The sequence below is a fragment of the Arachis hypogaea genome, chromosome 3, assembly GCF_003086295.3.
Source record: "Arachis hypogaea cultivar Tifrunner chromosome 3, arahy.Tifrunner.gnm2.J5K5, whole genome shotgun sequence".
Lineage (NCBI taxonomy): Eukaryota > Viridiplantae > Streptophyta > Magnoliopsida > Fabales > Fabaceae > Arachis > Arachis hypogaea.
The window spans coordinates 7969920-7993041 of record NC_092038.1 but is presented as its reverse complement, the minus strand read 5'-3'; the positions used below and the strand labels follow the sequence as shown (position 1 = coordinate 7993041).

The window sequence follows — 23122 nt, the reverse complement described above, 5'->3', positions numbered from 1 at the left end:
CTTTCCTATAGATAGGAGCCTCATTTTTTTTTAAAGGATGATCCAATTAAATTTAGTTGAAAACTCAAGTTAATAGATGAAAATTATTAGATGATTTAATAAGTTTAACTAAATTCGTATTCAATGACTTTTAACTTTGACAACTACATGAGTTTTTTATCTTAAATTTATATATTTAGATAAATTTTAAAAAAAACTTTTTTACATGTTTATTTAAAAGTTTAATTTAATGTAAAAATTTTTACTAATGTGATAATATAATAAAATATAAAAATACTTGTTTAATAAAAAATATTTTTATATGTATATCCAAACATAAAATTATTTTTATTTTTTTAAAATTTTATAATAAACATTAAAAAAAACTTTTCATAGAAACTTATCCAAACAAACCAAAATATTTTGAATTCAAGAAATATCGCTCCACTCTAAAGGGACACAATAAACAAGTAAACCAAATGCTAAAGCATTCCCATGGGGCCATGAAATCTGCTCAATGATTTGCCATTTCTCTGATAAATATGCTCCACCTTAGCCTCTCATCTTTGCATGTTATTATTCAGTTATTCACAATTATACAATTTAACTCGCAGCATAACTATATTTTACAAAAAAAAGAAACCACAATAAGGTTAAAACGTAAAACACTTAAGTCCATCAAAATTATTCCTAGCAAATATGATTTGTTAAGAATGATATTCAATTAACAGGCATTTCACAAAACAATTTTAGATCGCCAAATTATTTTACTTCTTTCACCACATGGACTCAATACTGTTTAATAGATTAAATATCCTCTCATATCTGGTTGGGACTTTGAACTTCGGGGCATGACCATTTTTTCTCCCTTAAAGCAAACACGAGAATACTGAAAATAGATTTTGGAACCCAAAGGGAGGGTTAAGAAAAATCAAACCAAAGTGGTAAGTGACACCAACTTTCTCAGACAGGCATCACTGCAAGAAAAAAAAAAATCTATTACAGAGAAATATTCTATTTACTATCTGCTGTGATAATCATATTATGTGTTCTAAGATCTGCTATGATTTATATACTCCATTCCTAGTAGAAAGTTAACTCCAAGACACCATAAGAATTCCCAGTAAAGGAAAAAAGACCTACACTAAAGAATGCCACTACAATGAATTCTAATGGGTTAGAACTTAGAATACCAATGATGAATGCAATTGGTGTAAGAACTCTATGGCGTCTCTGCATTACAGTTATCTTAGCCTTTTTGGCACTAGCTTGTCATTTCGTTATTTTCATACCCTCCTCCAAGATTGTTGAAACTGAAGGCACAAAGTTGAACCATGATCAAGAAATCATTCCTTCCACAGTGACCTTCTCATTAGAAACACTCTTCTATCCTGTTTTTACAAAAAATTATAAAATGTGGCACCTTATCTTGCAGGAAGAAAAACTCTACAAGAATGTGGCATCTCATCTCCACCATGCAAAGCAAATCATCAAACCTGGAATGAAGATAAACAATTGTAAGTATCTTACACGTAGCTAGAATTCATCACTTTTTTTTCCCAGAAGCAATTTTGTTAGAATTGAAGAGAATATACAAAATAGACAAGCTAAATCTATCTCAGATCGGATATATTCACAGTCATCAAAGCCATTCAGAACCGAAAGATTAATCGTACTATCAAGCATGGGCAATATACATATTTTTTCACAAATAAATAAAAAGCATACATCCTGGAGTGTTTGTTCAAATATTTATCTCAGAAATATATTAGTGCTAGAAGTGAGTGCCGCCCTCTTGAATAGTTCCACGAAAACGAATACAACGCAACTAAATTGCCCAAACTCAGCAAAATAATGCTTAAGTTATCAAATCTATAATCAAGTTACGCATCAAATCATCTAAAGTACAACTAATTCCAGAAGCATGTACAAATACGATTGAATAGCTAAAACATCTATTTAAATATTTAATGTTTCAAAACCTTTCAATGTGCAGTCACTAAGCCTAGACAAATTTTCAAACATTTCTTTGCTCAATTGAGCTTTTGTCATTCCACCTTCTACGTAACAAGGTCAATCAACAATTTGGGCTTAAATATGGCAAACATACCTCAGTCGGAAACTGGAGAGATACAGAATTTGATAGTTCCTCAGCACACTCTTTAGTGCTGTTTCCAGTGAGAGACAGTGCTTTACATGTCATATGGGGGCAGATCGGAGCATGCCTTTGAAGACAAACATGACACTTAAATCCAATTAATTGTCTGGAATTCTCTACAGTGAGCCCAACAGCATCCCCATGATACCAATCTGCATCGTGACATATGTGTTCAGAAGGCATGACAATATCATAACAAATGAACAACAGACAGGCGATATAATGCTTAACAACATAGTACAAATACACTTAAAAGATTTGTCCATAATTTGTAATAAGTCAGCCTCTTCTTTTCCAATTCAACCCTAAGCCCCAGAGGGAGAAATCAAACAGAAGAATAAAAATTACCTCCACATATGTCACAAGCAATATAATGCAATTCGGGTCCATCTCCAGAACAAATGCCGCATTTAGGATTATCAGTGGCAGCAGAAAAACCCTCAGAGGAGAAAACATGCTTTTTTTCCCGAAACAACACTACCCGTTCATCATTTGGCTTTCTAGACAACCAAAGACCATTATGCCAGTAGCTGCTACAAACGTTTGTTCTTTTCTTACAAACAGTAGTTGGCATACACTTCTCTTGCTGAGCAGTAGTTTCTTTCGGCTTCTGATTATTTGCCTTCTTTGATTTATTTTGCTTCCCCTTTTTACGTCCAACTTTCTTTTTACTTTGAATTCCTTTTTTCCGCCCTCCATTCATTTGACTGTACATGTACAAGGATTTGGCCTTCCTAGTAGAACGACGAAGTGGTACACTTGGTGCGATCTTCTTATTAGTTTGAGATTTTGCCTTCCGTGCCTTACTCAAAGCCCTTTTATTGCCTTTAAGGCTCACCGACTTACTAACTGAGGGAGTATTTTTACATGTCTGTGATTCAACCTTCTGCTGTTTAGAGTCAACTCTCTTTCTTTTTGAATTAGTTTTAGTCTTTGCACGCATCCCACCCTCGCATCTGTGACATGAATATGTGCATTTAGTAGCCCTTGTGCCACTACATTTCCTTACATGCTTCTTATGAAAATGTCCTACAAATTACAATACAATGATCAGATGTTTAAGTACTACAATAGTTCGTGAAAAATAATAAACCCAAAAGATGTAGAAAAAGCATCAGAAAGAGCATATGAAAATAAAAATCAGTCCTTGGTAACACATACAAAATATAAACTATGCTCATGTTAATGCATTATCATTAGTTCAAAACTAAATAAAAAATAAATACTGATAACAATGAAATTTAATTTGTTCTCTTCAACTTCTTTTATTAGATATGGACCAAGACAAGTGTTGGCCTCTAAATATTAATAAGGTCAAGTAAAAGTTACCATAGTTTCCGAATTATATTAGAATTTAATATCTGAAACTTCCTATCCTAGTAAATCAAATTGCTTAATTAAATTCCATGTTTAGGGCTTCCTGCTTATCTGTTTCACTTTCGATTTGTATTCATTGCAGAAGATGACATTCATTAATTGAAGAAAAAAAAAAAAACAAACATAGCACCACAAAAGGCAATTTTCCTCACTGTGTGTGTTATGAGCTTTGTTTACTCATTTTCCCCTTCTTTCTTTAAGTATTCTGTGGCGAGTGTTGGGTGTGTCCTAGATCTTTGACTAGGTTTGTCAACTTCGTCCCGCTGGATGAGGACAGAAGCCAAATCTTCATGGTAATGTACAGTTTATTCCCTTTTTTTTTTTTTTTGGTTGTATTCGTTGGAACATAACTCTTATGTCCTTAAAGTAGATCTTGTGGGATAGGATTAGGCACTGTGCTATGGTTTCCTGTGCATAATCGTTTCAGTGATGTCATTTTTTGTTTGTTCTACATTTCGAGGATCCCTTGTCCTCCATGCATTTTATTTCTTTTATTTAAAATAAAATAACATAAATGACGATAACCTACGACGTAGCACACATGAAAATATAATTTGAATTAAGTACTTGAAGGTGGATAGCACAATTCTCATATCAATTTTTAGGGAACTTATGGGGAGATATTTCTTTTATTTCTCTAGATGAAGGTTGGTGTGTCCTAGATCCTTGGATCAGTTTTGAGGGCAGCTCTCATGGTTTTTGAAGGAGAGCCTAAACCCAGAATATGGTGCTTTTGGCAAGAGCAGACTTTCTGCATCTTTAAGTAGATTTCTACGACATCAAATGGATTGGGTAAGACTCAATAACCTGTATCATTTGGTGCAAAGCTCACAATCTTTTCTAAGAAGTTTCTCTAACTGAGCTTTATTTGGGCCGGAAAACATCCTTACATTGATATTTATTGTTCCTCCTCGCTTTCTGTACTATCACTTCATCTCAATGAATTCATTCTATCAAAAAGTAAAGTATTTTAATATTTATTCTTTGCAACATTTGTGTCACAAATATAAACCCAAACTTGGGACCTTCACCTAACAACTTAAACTTTTACAAGGGTAACAATTTTGGCTTTCATGTTACGAATTAAGCTTACAAAGAGCTGTTCACTGAAAATTTACATAACTCAGGATTTGCCATCCAAAGCAAATTTATGCACATTGTTAGACTTGGCAAAAGCCAACCCTAAACTTTGGATAAAAAAGGAAAATATCGCTCTAGTTATAACGAAGGAAACTTTGCTGACATGCATAGTTGTGGTAGTCAAAATTGCAATCCAAGTCGTACAATCATAGGATTCTACGTGTTTTCATTGTTTCTCCGATCTGGTTCCTAACTCTAAGCTTGATCTATTGGATTTAAGGTAATCATGTACAAGCTTGTAGAGATTTTGATTTGTGCATTTTCACTGCATGTAACCCTTCTAATCGTATGCGACTTCTAGATCTAGCAACTGAAAATTTATCCCCGTCGAACCTAGACATTCACCCAGCAGCCACCCACATTAATGTTCTCGCTTCTTCTGAAGCCTATTCACTGTGACCTCACAACGTTTTTCTCAGTTGAGTAGGCAATGGGACCATTTTTTGTGATGTTAGTGACAAAGCTGGGGGAGCAATTTTGTGGAGTTGTGGGTGGGTGTAACTTGTACAATTGTTAGTTCTATCAATTGTTAGTTTTTGTCTTACACTACCTGAGCTAAATGGGTATTACATGTTTTTGGCTTCTAATGCCTCCTAAAATTGGATGCCTATGTTCTGATGTAAGGTATGTCTTATGCCCAGAGGTTTTTTATTATAAGGCTTGTAAAGAATCATACAACCTCAAAAGACAACAATATATTACAATGTTCTATAATTTTATATATTTTTTTAATTATGTTCTTATTATGCTTATATATGTTACTATATAAGTATCTATATACTAGTGAATAAAACTACATGCAAAAGATAGAAGCTTCCATCTCGTGTTACGATTCCATGTTGACATTTTTTAACTGTTATTGGGTCCAAGGTAAGGTTTATATAGTAAACTATGGACATATAATCAACTATGCTCCAAATCTATCATTGACATATACTCGATATAGAAGCATGTATTTTATTCAGACCTTATAACTCCATAGAGAACAACGGCATCAGTTAATCTATATAGTCAATTCCACTTAGTGAAATAAACGTAATTATCTCCATATAACTTGGCCATGTTTTAAACAATTTTAGGGTTGTCACTTTAATTTTGTCCATAAATTGAATCTTTTTATCACTATTGTCAAATTATGGAGCAGTCTTTTATATTTCTTTACGTTGAATATGAAATTATAAAAAAAATGAACACCCCAATTTAGTTAAAAAGAGTATGTTGGGATGTCACTGAAAAAACATGACTAAACACTTCTGCTTTTCTATACTTTGTCAATAACATCGAAAAAAACTGTACAGCAGATTTGACAAGCATGTTTATGACTACATCCATATGCTAGGACATTGAATGATGACAATACAAGATTCGGTGAGATACCACTTAAAGCCACAGTAGTGGAGAATTAGATGGATAAATTAAAAGATACATGTGAAACAAATTAAAGCCAATGTGCATTTCAAAATCAAGAAAAATAAAAAGGCCATATTGAAAGGATAAAAACACACCTTTGCAATATTGGCAGCTCACAGCATCCCTGCAATTTTGAGATAAGTACATACATAAGTAAGCAACAAATTAAGAAATTAATAAGGAAGAAACATCTCACTGCACTTATCAAGATGAGTGAATACTGCAAATACCTGATAGGAACATCTTTGTTGCAGTGCCCACACTGATGACAATCAGATCTTTCCAGTCTAGAAAACAAATACGGAAATCCTCTTTGTTGAGGAACCTTCCTATTAACTCTACCAATCTCAATAGTTTTCCCAAGTTTCTTTACATCGGACTTCCGAATGATTCTTTTTTCCTCAAAATTCTTTAAAAGATGCATGGGTAAATAAGATTCTTCCAGCCAATATTTTTTTCTCTCACTTGAGGGTTCTTCCAACACAGAACCATGTTTGGTAACAACATCAGGAATAGCCCTTCTCTTCCCAAAATCAATAAGGTACTTCACAGATTTCCCTTCAGTGGACTTCCTGCGTACAATTGCTTTCTTGAACAGTCTAACTGCTTTTCTAGATTCCTTGTCCAAGACATATTGAGAATGGCTATTTTCAATATCACGCCACTTTATGTTTGAATAAAGCTCTCTAACCTGAAAATATGGCAAAATCAACAGCGGATTACAACTCGTAATTATTTCATTACGTCAGAATTTCATCAGCTTCTACCAATTATAAAAGGCCAGTGTGTAACATTGAAGGGAAGGCCACAGCTGATACATGCACAGATTTTCCTGTTTCCAATATATTGGAATATAACATTTACCCCTATCTATTTTTATCAGGTAACCAGAGTGGGAAATTCGTGCTTGGATTCCATGGGGTGAAACCAAGGTTGTCAAGTGTATAGTTCCTAGATGAGAATGGACAACGGAGCTAGGAACGTACAGTGTAGGGTCATAGCATGAAATGGGAGTTCCAATCTATTTTATAAATACATATGTACTTGCACAAAACAAAAATTCTAAATATAATCATATATCCATTTGAAAAATGGATGATTAATGTCATAATATGAGTTTGTACAGAAACATCATAATAAAACAAAGGCCTCAATAGTCAATTTAACTAAAACAATAGCTTCTTGTACTTCTAAATGTAAATTCCAACCTAGCAAGTTGTACAACAACCCAGACTTATTGTAAGCCCATCCCATAGTTTCTCAGCTTTCTCACTGGGGAGAGCCTTCTTCTTAATAGCTTACAAAACCCATTTGGAATCTAAGATATCCTCAACAACCAAGCATTTTGTTGAGACAATAATTAATTAGTGAACAACCAGTCTCCAAATGTACGAGTTCTGTGCTTTTCTAATTTGGAAACAAGGATCCAATAAACTATGTAAACATTCATTTTTCAAGAGTTTCAGTTATTTAATAGTTGAGCAAAAATAAACAAGTTCCTCATACCTGTACAGCAAGCTGCTCAACACTTGTTGACATCTCAACAGCAGCCCGCCATGCAATGCATTTGCTTCGCCTAGCAAAATCTGAATTTTCAGGATACAAAATGCCTGGAATCTTTGAGCAACCCCCTGCAAAAATTCCAAATAAATTTACGACAATCATTAAGATGACGAGACATCTTACACAACTACCATACATGAGAACAATTTGATTACCTTGTCTAGCAGCCTTGGCAACCAATGAGCGGGGCAAACTCTTGCAATTAAACAACTGCCGGGAAAGCTTACCACCTCTCCACCAATACATTCCCAAACCGCTTGCATTGTTTGAAGATGGATTGGGTTCAGCATCAGAAAACCTAGCCCTTTTCTTCCCAATACCATGCCTTGTGCGTAAACTGGCCACAAAATGAATAGCTGATCCCATGGTACCAATAGAATCCACATGCTTTAACCAATCTGCTGCAAAAGCAAAAGGCCGCAAATTGGATTCCAACTGCAAATTTTTATATTAGACAATGTTAGACAAAATATTGAGGACAACTGAATTCAGAGAACAGTATAAACTCGAAAGCTAGATGATGTTACCCAGCCAACCAAAAAAAAAGATATGCTTCTTTTGTTGCAAGTATCATGACATCATATAAGAAGTAATCTCTGTGTGTGTGTGTGTGTCTTATAAACATAACAAAAGCCTGTATATTATTTTTATATAAAAGATAAATGACCAATTAGAGAAAGTAGGTAGAAACAATGAGGATTATATTATGTGAAGTCATCATCATCATCAACAAGAGAAAACAGAGTAAAAGATAAACTGCTAAAAACTAGAGATTTTGGAAGAACAGTTCAAATATATGGACACCTTTCCCTTTCTCTTGCGCATGCGCGTATATATATAGCAACTAGAAAGAAACAGAATAAAACCCTTACCATGGTCTGGGTTAAAATTCCAATCACTTGTGTACTGTAAAAACAATATTTGAATTAACAGATATGCTTTTCCTTTACACTACCAGCAAACGGTAAAAAGAGTATAGAATTTATCAACCCAAGGCTTTAGAATAAAAGACGAGGTGAACAATTATGTCAACCAAATGAGTTTCTATGTTGAAATCGGAGATGAAATGGAAAAGGTGCTGATGCCGGAGAGAAGGAATATCCTTACAATAAGCAATAACTTTTTAGCAGGACGAAGATCACCGGTCTTCATAAGCTCCTTATGCCAAAGATCAGTTTGTTGTAAATTCAACCATGGACCCAACAAAATCCCGCGTAATCGATCCTCAAGGGAGAGAATATGACAGATGATATCCCTGAGATGTCCATTCTGGATCTTGCTGGGATGAAGTCCACCAAAAGTACTTTCAGACACTTCCCAAACAGGCTTCATTACAGAATTAAACAAGCAATCCCTGTCATCATTTGCAACTTTGCAAGAAAAGCACCACCCACAATTTTCCTTTTGGGCAGCTGCATGCAGGTTTTGAATACTTGGCCAGCAGAAGCTTGTAGATTTCTTCATAATGGCCTTGACTTGCTCTGAAATTATGTCGTCTTCAGTCAATATAATATTCTTATTTATCTTTTCAGGTGACTTACTCATCAACTCATGTGCAATTAATGAGGCCGTTCGGGCAAAGCTATAATAGTTTACATAGTCTATTCCAAAAGGCACATCAGAGGTATCCTTATCTTCAGGCAATTGGGCACAACTAGCATCCACAGATCTTAATTTCCTCTTATGTTCCACATCTAAGCTAGATGATACCAAAGAACTGTCACCAACTGGATGATGTTTTTCCGGTATCCCTGACTGATTCAAGGACTCATCAGATCTATTGGAATCGTAAAGCCCATTCATTTGAACATTCTCGATGCCTGGTCTAACTTGTGTGGTATCAGCTGATCCTTCTGAAACAGCACAGGGACTTTCTATAGTTGTTGCTGAATCCAAGCGATTCCCAGCTTTAGGAAAATCTTGGCCAGGATGATTACAACAGTCAATTGTAGAATTTTCATCTAACTTTCTTTCATCAACCACACGATTATTCACCAAACATGCTTCTGAAAAAGTAATGGGAGCTAAAGATGTCTTCAATGCAGAAGATTCACCCTTCACACGAAGGTTCTTGGTGGAGCTTTGGTTCAAGATGACCACGTTACTAGTCTCCACACTTGGGTTAGCAGGGATATCCCAATGCTTGTAGATAGCCGTTATTAAGCATCCGGACGAAGTATCCATAGACTTTAAAGCTTCAATCACTAAATGTAGATCATTTCTGTGGTAGTAATTGAACAAAGACCCCTCATCAGATGAGTCCGACCTGCAAAAATTTCAGCATGCAAATTAACTTTGATCGTGTACAAACAACATACAAAAGTATAGAGTGCGATGTACAATGACAAGAAAAAAAATGCACTTAATGGTTCAAGATCATTCATCAACGAAACTACACTTAGAGTAAGTTTGCGATTGAAATGAAAGTAATCAGAATGTCATCTAGTTAGATGCCAGGCATCAATCATGTCTGATAAGAAGGGAGAAACAGTAGACCAACCTAGCAAACAGCCTAAAATTACAGCTGAAATCCAAGCCTAATTCCTATAAAAGAACTTATGTCACTTGACAAAGAATATTTGAAAACAAAAGACACTTAACAAGTGGTGGGGGCACTGATATGAAGATTACCTAGAAAAGGAAATAAATGAACACTTACACTAACAAGTAACCATAGCTGCTAAAATAAAGACGGCCATGAATATCACTCCCTATCAAATCTGCTCCTCGAAGTGACCTACGTGATTTCATCCATGCCCTGTGTGTGCCAATTGCACACTCAGGGCAATACCAGTCCCCTTCAGGCAGATTGTCACTTGCAATTCCAACACACTTGGAGTGGAATGCAGCAGGGCAACCATCACAGCATATTAAATTACCATCCATCTTGCAAAGGTAGCAGTCATCACTGTTCCAGTCAGTGTCATCTGCAATTTCCTCAGTCAAGCAGGAGCCACCAGACACATCTGTTCCAGCTCTCCGTTTCTTACAAGTGTCAAAATACATATTCTGATCAGAACCAACACTGTTCTCAGTTACCAACGATCTCCTGTTAAGCTCAGACCTTATTGCTTCTGCTTCGATCATATCATCACAGAGATACTGAAGAATCCCAACCTTCACATTCACAGGTTGTTTGTAGTAGTCAGCTGTGAAATTTGAGTAGTTAAGATTAAAGCTAGTTTTAAATCCTGAACCATGAATCAGAAGGTACTCGGCCATGAAAATAGGCCATGTGACAATGTCCAGAAAATCCCAATTAAGATTCCTACACAAAAAGTTAAAAATAGAAAAAATGAAGAACTTATGCAGAGAACACAATTAAACATACTGACAAGGATGACAACAGAAAAATTCAAATTAAATATACCTCAGACAATCAGATGCAGATTGGATACCCTCATTGGAAAGGTATTCCAAATGCTTTCTCAGAGTTTCCAAAATAGAAACATGAATGCTATCAAATAATACACTGGGGGTTTCGGACTTCAAAGCAGCTACAAGATCCTCCAACTCAAATGGACTCAAAAATAATAAAGTACTGAATGACCTTAAACAAGCATAAATAGAAAAGACTTCAAGAACAGGACCATCATCTAAATTTAAATTTTGGGAAGAAGGGGGTAATTGCAACTTCGCCTGACAAATTTTGGACTGTTCATGACCAGATATTACAGTTACAGGTTTTTCTTCTGCCATGGCACTGGTTTCCACAGACACCATGGGATCATCCATCTCCAGTGACACTATGACGCTTGAAGCATGTTTTCTAGCTAATGCCCGGCGAGAGCTCCTCCTTAAACCTGTCTCTGGGGTATTATTTAGTTCATCCGCTATTTTTCTTCTTTTCCTTCGACCCCTTCCTTGTTTGCTAAGACTTCCTGTCCCCTCTTGGTCTTCATGAGTTACGACTAAACCAGCTTCACAAGGACTATCCATTTGCTGAGTCTCCACAGAAACAACATCTGAAACCTGAAGAGAGCCAACAGCTGCTATATCGCCTCTGTTATCGTTGTCTTCCTTTCCTTCAATCGAACACAAAGAAGCATCTGTAGCTGCATGGTTGGCAGAAACATGATCTACCTCTGATGTGAAATCTTTGGAAACCTCATTCAAATCGCTACGAACATCATCAACTTCCATAGATCTCTGATTAAGATTTGTCATGTCTCCTTGGAGCTGACCCATCTTACCCAATATGGCATTTGCCTCATAAATACCATTGCCATTGGCAACATCGCCGCGGGTTTCCTTTACATCTTCGCACACCTCGACATTCAAATCAAAATTACATTCCCGCTGCAACTTCCTGCCGCCCAAAGATCCCCCATTCATGCTGACATCATCGTCATTATTGACATCCAAATTCAAGTCAATACAATCTCTTCTCGTTAAACCAACCTCAGTGCCATCAAAAGTCAATAAACCACACCCATCATTAAGATTCAAATCCTCATTGAGATTAATCCCAGAATTCAAATCAAGCTCATCCCTAAGACAACTTCCATTTACGGCTACATCCTTATTCAAATTTAAATCCCCCTCAACCCCAATTTCCCTCCCAAGAGTTCCATCACTCACAATTGACTCCACACTCCCATTCGCATTAGCATTCCCATTTCCTAGCTTTTCCTCAATTCCAAGACCTAATTCACCATTCACTTCCGAATTATCCCTAATTTCACTAACTTCCAAAACCAAATTTCCATTGGCATTACCTGAACTGTCTCCAGCTCCGGCCTTCTTCTCAACACGGCGGCGCTTCTTGGGCTTCCGGCCAACCCGAGTCTTTGGCTTAGCGAGCTCCGGCTGAGCTTGTTGAAGAAGCAAAACCACTTCGTTTGATTCCAGCTCCTCAGAATCGCCGTTGTCGTAGAGGATCTCGACGAAACTTGAAGAAGGGTCGTAGGATTTGACGGTTCCGGTGACAAACCCAACACCTTTGACCTCTTTCTTCACGATTTTGCCCACAAACTCCATCATGAAGAAACTAGGATCATAGCAGGGGTTTTTTGAAAATTGGATGCAAAGGGAGAAGTGGGTAGAGAAGAAACCTTGCTTTCGAATTGGGCACGCACAGAGAGAGAAAAAGGAAGAGAGAGAGGGTTTTTGGGTGGCTTTTTATGGTTTTTGGACAAAAAAAAAATGTGAGTGTCGTTTGTTTAATGGAAACGAAAGGGAAGAGGGAGAGAAAGGATGCGGAAGGAAGTTACCAAAATCGAAAATGCCACTTCTTTCTCTCTCTTCTCTCTCTCCAAAGTGGGTCAAAGCAAGTAGCAGTGCTGCGAGAGAAATCGAAAACAGAAATCAAGTGATTTTTTTCCCGGAAAATCAATTACATATATTAGATATCTTAAAAATGATTGTAGAAAAATACTCATTAGAACTTCCTGTTTTTAGTTATCAGCAATATTTTAAAAGTATGTAATTTTTTCTTTTGTCATGGGATTAAAAAAAAAAAAGAAAAAGAGAACACCAAAAAAAAAAAACTCTTAAGAACTAAAGACGTAGTCTTGTTGCAGACAAATTTTAGATTTTTTCTACTCCGATTGATGAATGTTATCAGCAATTTAGTTGACATCTCTTTTAATAAAATTAATTTCAGGTTTTTCAGGCTTTCAATTTTAGTTCAAGACTTCGATGACTTTAGAGTTTAGACACAAGTCATAATTAGTGCATGATAATTAGAAGAATTGAGTCTCAGAAAAATATAATTTTTTTTGGCTATGTATGCATGATGCTATGCTCGTAACTGCATTTTTTTATCATAAAATTTTGGGAAGTTCTGGTTTGTGCCTTCGGTGTCGCATTGAATCTAAATTTATTACTAATTGATTAAGTATTTTAGAACCATGACTATCTGACAGAAGCGAAATTTAGAAATAAATGGACATAATTTTAAAATATGGTTGCGAAAGAGTATGAATTCTAATGATTTTCTCTTTTTGGCAACTATTTGGTGGATTTAAAAATATCATAATAATGATGTTTTCAATCAAATTGACTTGTGAAACAAGATAAGACTATAATTTTTTTTCACGCTTTTCAATCTGATTTTTACAAGATCTTTTTCAAGCATTATGTTTCTATTTCTTCTTCTATATTGTTTTCTTAGTTTTCTCCTTCTCTTTTTTAGATTAAGGTGAATTGTAATATTAATATATTTGGTAAAACTGTTAGTTTTGAGTGTGTTTTAGGTGATTCTAAGAGCATTTTAGCTGCGTGGTTGTGTTAACTTTTTACTTCCTGTATTTATCTTTCGAAGTGAGTGTTTGCAATATAAAAAAGTTAACTTCTTATGTAAAAAATTGAATTTAGAGATGTTACGTGTGAGACAAATTATTTGGAGATTCTTATTCTTATCAACAAAGGATTAACGGGATTTAAAAATATAAGTTAAAATATGTTGTTTGATTATTAAATTAATGACTAAAGTGATAGGTAAAAATAATAAATTCTGACTATATTCGAACACTTCTCATTATTATATACTAATTTATTAGTAAGTGAAAGTCAATCAATGTATATATATAAGAAGGAAAAGTACGTAGATAATAAAAATATTAAACAATATGAATAATAGATATATTAGATGTTTAATTCACGAGGTGTGTAGATGGTTATTGTAATATTAAGATTTAGGTGGATAATTTAGGGTGTAATGTATTTTTACTTTATTGGGCCAATTTTAAAGCCCAATTCACATTGTTCACAAAAGTCATTATCTACCTAATAAAGTCCATATAAAAAAACCAAGTTGGGTTGGTCTAGTGGTTAGCTCACTAGTCCGCTTAAGCAAGTGTCGGGGGTTCGAATCCCACCTTGTGCATGCAGCAACCCATTGGCCAGCGGCAAACCCTTAAGTGGAGCTCAGTACCGCGACGGATTAGTCATTTGCCTCTCGGGTTGGGGGATACCGTGGAAAACAAAAAAAAAAGTCCATATAAAAAATATGTTACATGTATATAAAAAATTATATATTAAAAAAATATATATATGAATATATATAAATACATAATATTTTATTTTGATTTAATTATTCTATTAGTTCTTATAGGTTTATCAAATTTATAATTAGGTCATTATATATTTTTTTCTTTTCAATTGAATTTTATATTGCTTTTAATTTTGCAATTAGATATTTTTTGTGTCAAATTTATATTAATATTAACAGAATATTCCTTCTAATAATATGTCGAAGATTTAATTAGATTCTTAATTATAGATACTATTAATTTGCAAATAAATATTTTATTAACTATAATATCTTTTTATACTAACAATGACATAATTACAAAATTAAATGTAGTATAAGAATCTAATTAAAAAAATATATAAATTTAATAAAATTATAGAAATCAACCAAATAATTAAATTATTTTATTTTTAATATATATATTCTTACATACACAAATACATATAAATGTATATTTTTTTTATATATAATTATTGTAAAAGGAAATTATACAAATTTCAATCATATATGAAACTGGTGTATATGCCTTTTGTTTGACCTCATTAATTATTAATATTTAGTGTTATTCAATTTTATTTGATTTAATTGTAACTAATTTGGTAAATTGAGAATCATCATCATGCTTGCTATATACAATACTTTATTAATTAATAACAAATATTTAAATAAAATTTAAATTCTCATAAAAATTAATCCTTTATGTGTCAAATTAAAAAATACTATACGAAATTAAAAAAAAAAAGATAAATTGAGAACTAAACTTTGACAAAGCATAATAGTAACAAATATTGTAAAACAGGTTAATATTGACCAAGTTATTTTTCATGATTTGTCTTCGTTAGTGTACATTTGGTTACAATTTGCAGAGTTTGGTATTTTTTATTTTATTTTATTTTTCTTTTCCTCACCTTCTTTCAGTTGCTCTGAAAGAGCAAGAGAAGTTGATCTCTCAGTAGTCAGTAGCTCATAGTTGGTTGGATGGAAAATGGAATGCCTTGTGTTTGTTGTTATTCTATTTAGTAGTATTTATTGCACCGCTGTATAGGAAACACCTCCCAATAAATATGTGTAACGTTGAAATAATATTATTGATAATAATAAATTGGTGGTATATGAACAATACCGATCGGCAGCCATTACAATGTAATATTATAATATAGGGGAAGGAAAAAGGAGGGAATTTTGTTGTTTGAACAAGTGCTTAAGATAATCAGACTTATACTCTATTAATATTTAATAATAAGGGTTGTATTTTGTAACTGCCTTTTTAACATTTTTATTTTTATCTTTTTTAATTATAGAATGAATAATAGCTTCTACTATTCTACTATGATTTCTTCCATAATTTTTCTAAATTATATACTAAAAAATATTGTGTATACACTAAAAATTACTCATTATATATTTGTGTTTAAATAATATATTATTTAATTTATTTTTAATATTTATATTATATTAATACAAATATTCTATACAAATGATAAATTTAGTGATTTTTTTATGTTCATCTAGTATAGTCAAATTTATACTTCTGAATAAAAATTTCAATTTAGCTTAATTTTCTCTTTTTACTATTGTACCAAAAGAAAAAAATTGCTCGAGCTTTTTTATTTGTAGCCCATTTTATAAACATATCTCATTATATCTCATTTTATAATTTTTTGGATCAAGTTTTTTTAAACTAAAAGAGTTGGTAAAATAATAAAGTAAAAATTAATAAATTTAAATTAAAATAATAAAATTTATATATAATAAAAATTATAAATTTAATAATAATTAATCTTTTATTTTATTGTGTCATTGATTTTTTATTTTAAAAGATTCAAATTTTAACTCTTTAGAACAAGAAAAGAGGAAGAGAGGAGCACAGACAAGAGAATTGCAAGAGAAAAAGGGGGAGAAAGTTAGAAAGCAAATTAAAAAAAATAAAATATTGAGTAAAGGATAAATAGGTCTCTGACTTTTTTAGACATTTTCGTCTCAAAGGATTGAAAATACATTCATGTCTATGACCTTTCCAACACGCAGACAAATTTACCCTTCCGTTAAAGTGACTCCGTTGGACTCAACGAAAAACGCTGACATGGCTCCCGTGACGCTGACTTGACCGTTACGGGAGCACACGTGGCATGTAACTTTTTAAAATAGGACATATTAGTCCTCTCACACTAAAACGTGTAGCTTTTTAAAATAGGATATATTAGTCCTCCCACCCAGACCCCCAATCTTTCACATTTATGAGCCATAATCCTTCCACAGAAATGGTGAAGTGGGTCACTGTCCTCAGCCACCTCCAACCCCAACCACCTCTTGCCCCTTGACTCCCTCTTCCACCACCACCTACGTTACTCCTCTTCTCCTTGCCCCATCCCCCTCCCTCTCCACTCCCTTGCTTACCCTAACACACTCTACTCTCCTTCCCATGCGCACCCTCCATAATCACCGTGTCCCACTGTTCTGTTCTAGTCTCATCTTCGCGTTTCCAAGACAAGACCGCCGCCGTCAGTAGTTGGTGACTTGGTCACAATCGAAGAAGCACGACAGAACCAACCTCTGCAAGGATAGAACTCAGCGCTGCCTCCACATGAAACTGATGATTCTGGAATAGCTTTTCAAGGGGTCATTAATTACTTTGCAATTAACCAAAGTGTTGAAACTAGAAAATAATGATAAGAGTGATGATTTCGGTTAAGGATCCGTGATCTATGATTTTGCAATTTTAATGAATAAAGAAAGAGACGCCATCATTGTCTGAGCAACCAACTGAGTGAGACAGAGCTTTCCTTTGAATTCACTCCATCAAAGCAAATCCCAAAAAGGGGTCCTTCATTTCTCACACTCACTTCACAATCTTGGATTCAGAAGCTCCAATCCCTCTGAAAATCAATGCTGGCAGACACCCGAATCGCCGCCGCCTACTAAATCCAACTCCGTGTTCGCAATGATGGTGGACACCTCAACGCTTGGGCGCTTCCACCACCAAAGACTCGAATTCAAGCGTTGTCTCCCCGCAATCATAACCTCCCACAGAACCCTCTTCACCGTCCTCTGGATCGCCACCTTCGCCTCCGTCTTCATCTGGTGATATACCCCATTTTGAGGGTTTATCTTGTGCTGATTTTAGGGGTTTTATCAATAATTCCGCACACTTTCTAGATGAAAATACAAGATTTTGTGTTCCTTTCCTAATTTTGCCTCATGGATGAAAACATGCTTATTTTGCACTAAATTAGATACATTTCTAATATTCTCTTGATGCCATTCGATGTCGTGACCTGTGTGTTAAGTGGTTTCAGAATATAGGACAGGGACGGACCAGAAGAGAGAAGGAGGACGGGTGCAAAGGAAGGGAGCATGAGAATTGAACTTTGGAAATCTCAGCATGGGCGCGTGCGCGCACTTGACGCGTCCGCGCGGATTGAGCAGCTAGAAGTCGAAGCCAAGAGCCAAGCCACGAGCCGGCTTGCGTAGCGGCTAGGCCATGGTCTCCGGTAGCGCGCACGCGTACATTACGCCTCCGCGCACATTACAAGATGCCTCGTGGGCGCGCACACGTACATGGCGCGTGCGCGCCGATGTTCGAATAGGATTTTTTTAAAAAAAGCCACGTGACTTGGGCATGGAGGCAGTTGGGAATCCCATTTTTGGGAAGTGCCCTGGCGGGAAAAGCTTAAGAAGACCAAGGGAACAAGGGTTAAGCACTTTTAGCTCATTTTCTAGATTCTAGATATTTTGGGAGATAGTTAGTTACACTTGTGGAGAAGGAGAGAGATTCAAAGCTCTAACTAGGGTTCATCTTCATCCAATTTCTGAATTTTCATTCACTTTTTGGTGAGATCCATTGCAATTCTCAATTCATTTTGTTTATGTCATAGATTTTCTTCTCCAATCTCAAGTAGTGTTTGTAATTGCTCAATTCTCATAGATCTTGGATTCAATTTTGTAGTTTTGGATTTAATCAATTCCTTTAAAATCTCATTTCCATTGTTGTTCTTTGTTAATTGTTGTTAGTTCCTTGTGTTGGAATACTTTTAATTCTACTTTCTTCTCAATTTTACCATGGCTTTCACTCTTGCTCACCAAATGTTTGATGAAATGCCAACACTAGTTATGGAGTAAAAGTTTCTTACTTGGCATAGGGTTTGGGCCATTAGAAGAAGTTGAATAGTTGTGTCAATTGTTGATTTGGAATTAGGGATTGCTAATTGACTTGGAGTACACTAAAGCTAGATTTCCATAAGGTAAAGCTAGGACTTGTGACTCAAGTTGATTGCTCTCATTTGACTTTCCTCTATACCTAGGGGTTAACTAAATGAAGCAAGGCCTAATTGTTGTCATCATTGAAAGAACTATAAGGATAGAATTTCTAATGCCAACCTTAAGCCAAGTCTTTTAAGGATTGATTGTTTGTTTTCTATTTTGCTAAAACCTTCAAGGAATCATAACAAGGCTTTCTAATCAATAAGATGCACACTCTAGCAATTCCAAGGGAGGACGACTCGGGAGACTAGTACTCTCGGTTATAGATTGTAGGATTGTTTGATGCGAAGTTTAAGTGTCGATTAGACTATACTCACGATCAAATTCATCATTGAATTCTAAATCGACATGCTAAATTTCGTTTATCAAAATGGCGCCGTTGCCGGGGAACTTGCTTAGTGTGCCATGTTATTGTTTGGAATGAATGTGTATATATGTACATAGTTGCATTTCATTGTAATTTGTTCAAGTGACTAACTCCTCATCGTTACCATGAATATCACTTCCCCTTCATTGCATGACGCGTTCACAACCAAACCCGAGCTTAGTCCCTTTTGATCCGGAAATAGAACGAACTTTGTTTCATATTAGACAAGCTCGGAGGCGGCTAAAATTTGGGAAAGGTGAAGAGGTCTTCACCACCTCAACCACCTTACTAAAAGTGAACATTGAACCGTCACTCAAAGAAGGCATTAGTCATACTTCCATCAATATTACTAACAACTCTTCTTTCATTTTAGGTACCAACACCATGGATGCTCCGAGGAGGGTTACCATCAAGGAAGCGGGTGCACCGGATTATGTCCTTCAACCCCTTCATGTAACTTACCCCAACTTGAATGCAAACTTTGAATTGAAGACCGCTTTGATCAACCTCCTACCTAAGTTTCATGGGCTTCCCGCACAAGACCCTATTCAACATCTCAAGGACTTTCATCGTATATGCTCAACCACTAGACGGGAAGGATCCGATGAAGTTGCTATATGGTTGTTTGCTTTCCCTTTCTCTCTTGAGGACAAGGCGAAAGAATGGTTCTACACTCTATCTAGTGAAGTCACCTCCGATTGGGACTTACTTAGAAGAGGATTCTTGGATAAATTCTTGCCTCCGGAGAAGATGGATAGGCTAAGGAAGGAAATGTCTTGTATTGTGCAAGGTGAAACGGAACCGCTATACGAGTATTGGGAACGGTTTCGTAAGCTACTAGATGCATGCCCTAATCACATGCTTGACACTCAAGTATTGCTTGGATACATATGTCAAGGGATGCGAGAGCAAGATAGAACTCTCTTGGACACCTCTAGCAATGGTTCTTTGTCTAAATATAAAACAGCGGAGGAGGCATGGCAACTTATCATTGACTTAGCCGAATCCAATCAACATATGAGACGAAGAGTCAACCGCCCGAGAACCGTGAATGAGGTATCAACTAGTAGTGAAACTACCGCTCTAACTCAATCCTTGAGCGAAATGACATCCATCTTGAGGCAACTCCAATTGAACCAACAACAACCACAACAACCTCAATCATACCAACAACAACCCCCACCCCCTCAACAACACAACCAACAATTGGTCCCTCAAAAAGTATGTGGCATTTGTTCTTGCTATTCTCACTACACGGATGAGTGCCCAAGCCTTAAAGAAGACAACACCTTGGCGGCTACCCATAATTTCTATGACCGTCCAAATCAAGAGTACTACCAAGGCGGTAATTCTAACCAAGGGCACTCTTATCAAGGAGAAAGCTACAATCAAGGGAGTGGGTATCATAATCAAAATTGGAGAGACAATCATCAACAAGGAAATAGAGACAACAACAACAACGGAGGAGGTCAAAGATGGAACAACAACTCACAAAATTTCTCACAAAACCGGCCACCATACAACCAACAAAATCAACCATACAACCAACAAAACCCACAAAGAAACTACCAAACATATCAACCACCACATCAAAGACCACCACCCAACCAATCACAAACCCCTCAACTCACATATGCAACCACCCCCTCCAACCAAGACGAAACACTCCGGACCATCATCCAAGGCCAAAAGGAACTACAAAACACACTTGCTTCCGGCCTCACCGGCCTCACCTCTACACTACAAGCCCTTCTTGCACGAATGGATACACCATCAAACCCCACTCCTCAACCCCCAATCCAAACCGTCATTCCCTCTCAACCCCAACCCAATCCTAAGGGAGGCATAAATGCCATCACCCTTAGATCCGGAACACAATTAAAGGAGAAGGGAGCCAAGGACTCAAACCCTATCACAATCACCCAAGAGGAGGAGAGAATAGATATAGAAGAGGTAGAGGAAGAGGAGACATCACAAGTCATCATTGAGGAAGAAGCTCAACCAACAAAGGAGACCCCCAAGGCCAAGAGAACCTTGGAAGAAGAAATTGCTCAACCACTCCCATTTCCAACACTTGCAAAGAAAGCTAGAAAGCGCATGGAACTCGACCCCAAAATGGTAGAAATATTCAAGAAAGTTGAGGTAACCATTCCCCTCTTTGATGCCATCCATCAAGTTCCTAGATATGCAAAATTTCTTAAAGACCTATGCATGAACAAGGATAGAATTCTTGAATTGGAAACCATCCCATTGGGGAGTTCTATTTCCGCTTTAATGGGAGCACTGCCCGAGAAGTGTGATGATCCGGGCCCTTGTATGGTCACTTGCACCGTCAATGGAGTTCAATTTATTGATTGTATGTGTGACCTCGGAGCATGTGTTAGCATCATGCCGCCCTCCGTCTACCGAGTATTGAAGTTGCCACCACTAAAAAGGTCGACGGCAAGATTTGTCCTAGCGGATAAAAGCATAATAACCGTGACGGGTGTTGCGGAAGATGTATTGGTGAATATCAAAGGGTTGGTATTTCCAATTGACTTCTATGTCCTTGAAATGCCATTAAGCGAAACCAAGAGAGCATCATCTATCCTACTTGGAAGACCATTCTTGAGAACTTCTAGATTTAAGCTAGATGCCAACTTGGGAACCTACTCATTTGAAATAGATGGGAGAGTCGTAAGTTTCAGCCTAGAAGAAGCAATGAAGCATCCACCAGAGAATCACTCTCTATTCCGGTGTGACCCAATTGACAACATGGTTGCCGAAGTGTGATAAATGAATTTTTGTCGGTATAGAAATTATCAAGTAATCAATCGTAGTATAGTCTAAACCGGCGCAAAATCCATCATCAAACAAATCTACAATCTATAATCGAGAGTATTAATCCCGAGTCGTCTTCCCTTGGAATTGCCAAAATGTGCATCTTATTGAGTAGAAAGATTTGTTAAGGTTCTTTGAAAGTTTTAGCAACGTAGTAGGGAACAAGCAATCAATCATTAAAGGACTTGGCTTAGAGTTGGCAATTGAATACATATCCTTATAGTTCTTTCAATGAAGATAGCAATTAGGCCATGCCTCATTTAGTTATCCCCTAGGTGTAGAGGAAAGTCAAATGAAGGTAATCAACTTGAGTCACAAGTCCTAGCTTCACCTCATGGGAATTTAGCTTTAGTGCACTCCAAGTCAATTAGCAATCCCTAATTCCAAATCAACAATTGACACAACTATTCAACTTCTTCTAATGATCCAACCCTATGCCAAGTGAGAATTTTCTACTCCATAACTAGTGTTGACATTTTATCAAACATGTGATGAGCAAGAAAGAAAGTCATAGTAAAATGAGAAGAAAAGTAGAATTAAAGGTATTGCAATACAAGGACTTAACAACAATTGTCAAAGAGCAATAATGAGGATCAAAATCTCAAAGTATTAATGAAATCCAAAATCATAAAGTTGAATCCTAGATCCAAGGAATTTTAGCAATTACAACTACAACTTGAAATTGGAGAAGAAAACTTATTACATGAACAAAGTGAAGTGAAAATTGCAATGGATCTCACCAAAGAGTGGGTGAAAATTCAGAATTTTTGATGAAGGAGAACCCTAGTAAGAACTTGAGTCCTCTCTCTCTTCCCCCAAGAGTGAAACTCTCTCCCCAAAAATATCTAAAAAACTAGAAAATGAATTAAGTGTCTTTGACCCTTGCTCCCCTGGTCTTCTTAAACTTTTCCCGCCAATACACTCCCCAAAAATTAGGATCTCCAACCAACTCCACGCCTGAGTCACGTGACTTGTTAAAAAAATCACATTCGAACATCGGCGCGTACGCGCAAGGTACGCGCGCGCGCCATGGATGCATTTTGGAGTGTACGCGGAGGCGAGATGTACGCGT

The 23122-nt window shown here is 36.1% G+C and overlaps 1 protein-coding gene across 1 annotated transcript; it reads right to left on the bottom strand.

Annotated features, from left to right (window-relative positions):
* Window positions 1-866: 866 nt before the first annotated feature.
* LOC112789247 (DDT domain-containing protein PTM) lies at window positions 867-13191 on the bottom strand. Its single transcript, XM_025831059.3, has 10 exons — window positions 10998-13191; window positions 10287-10895; window positions 8735-9893; window positions 7783-8062; window positions 7571-7695; window positions 6295-6755; window positions 6160-6188; window positions 2486-3166; window positions 2090-2289; window positions 867-1475 (listed from the first exon to the last, which is right to left on the bottom strand). The coding sequence occupies exons 1-10, from the start codon at window positions 12608-12610 to the stop codon at window positions 1470-1472; spliced, it is 5163 nt and encodes a 1720-aa protein (XP_025686844.1). The 5' UTR covers window positions 12611-13191; the 3' UTR covers window positions 867-1469.
* Window positions 13192-23122: the final 9931 nt, after the last annotated feature.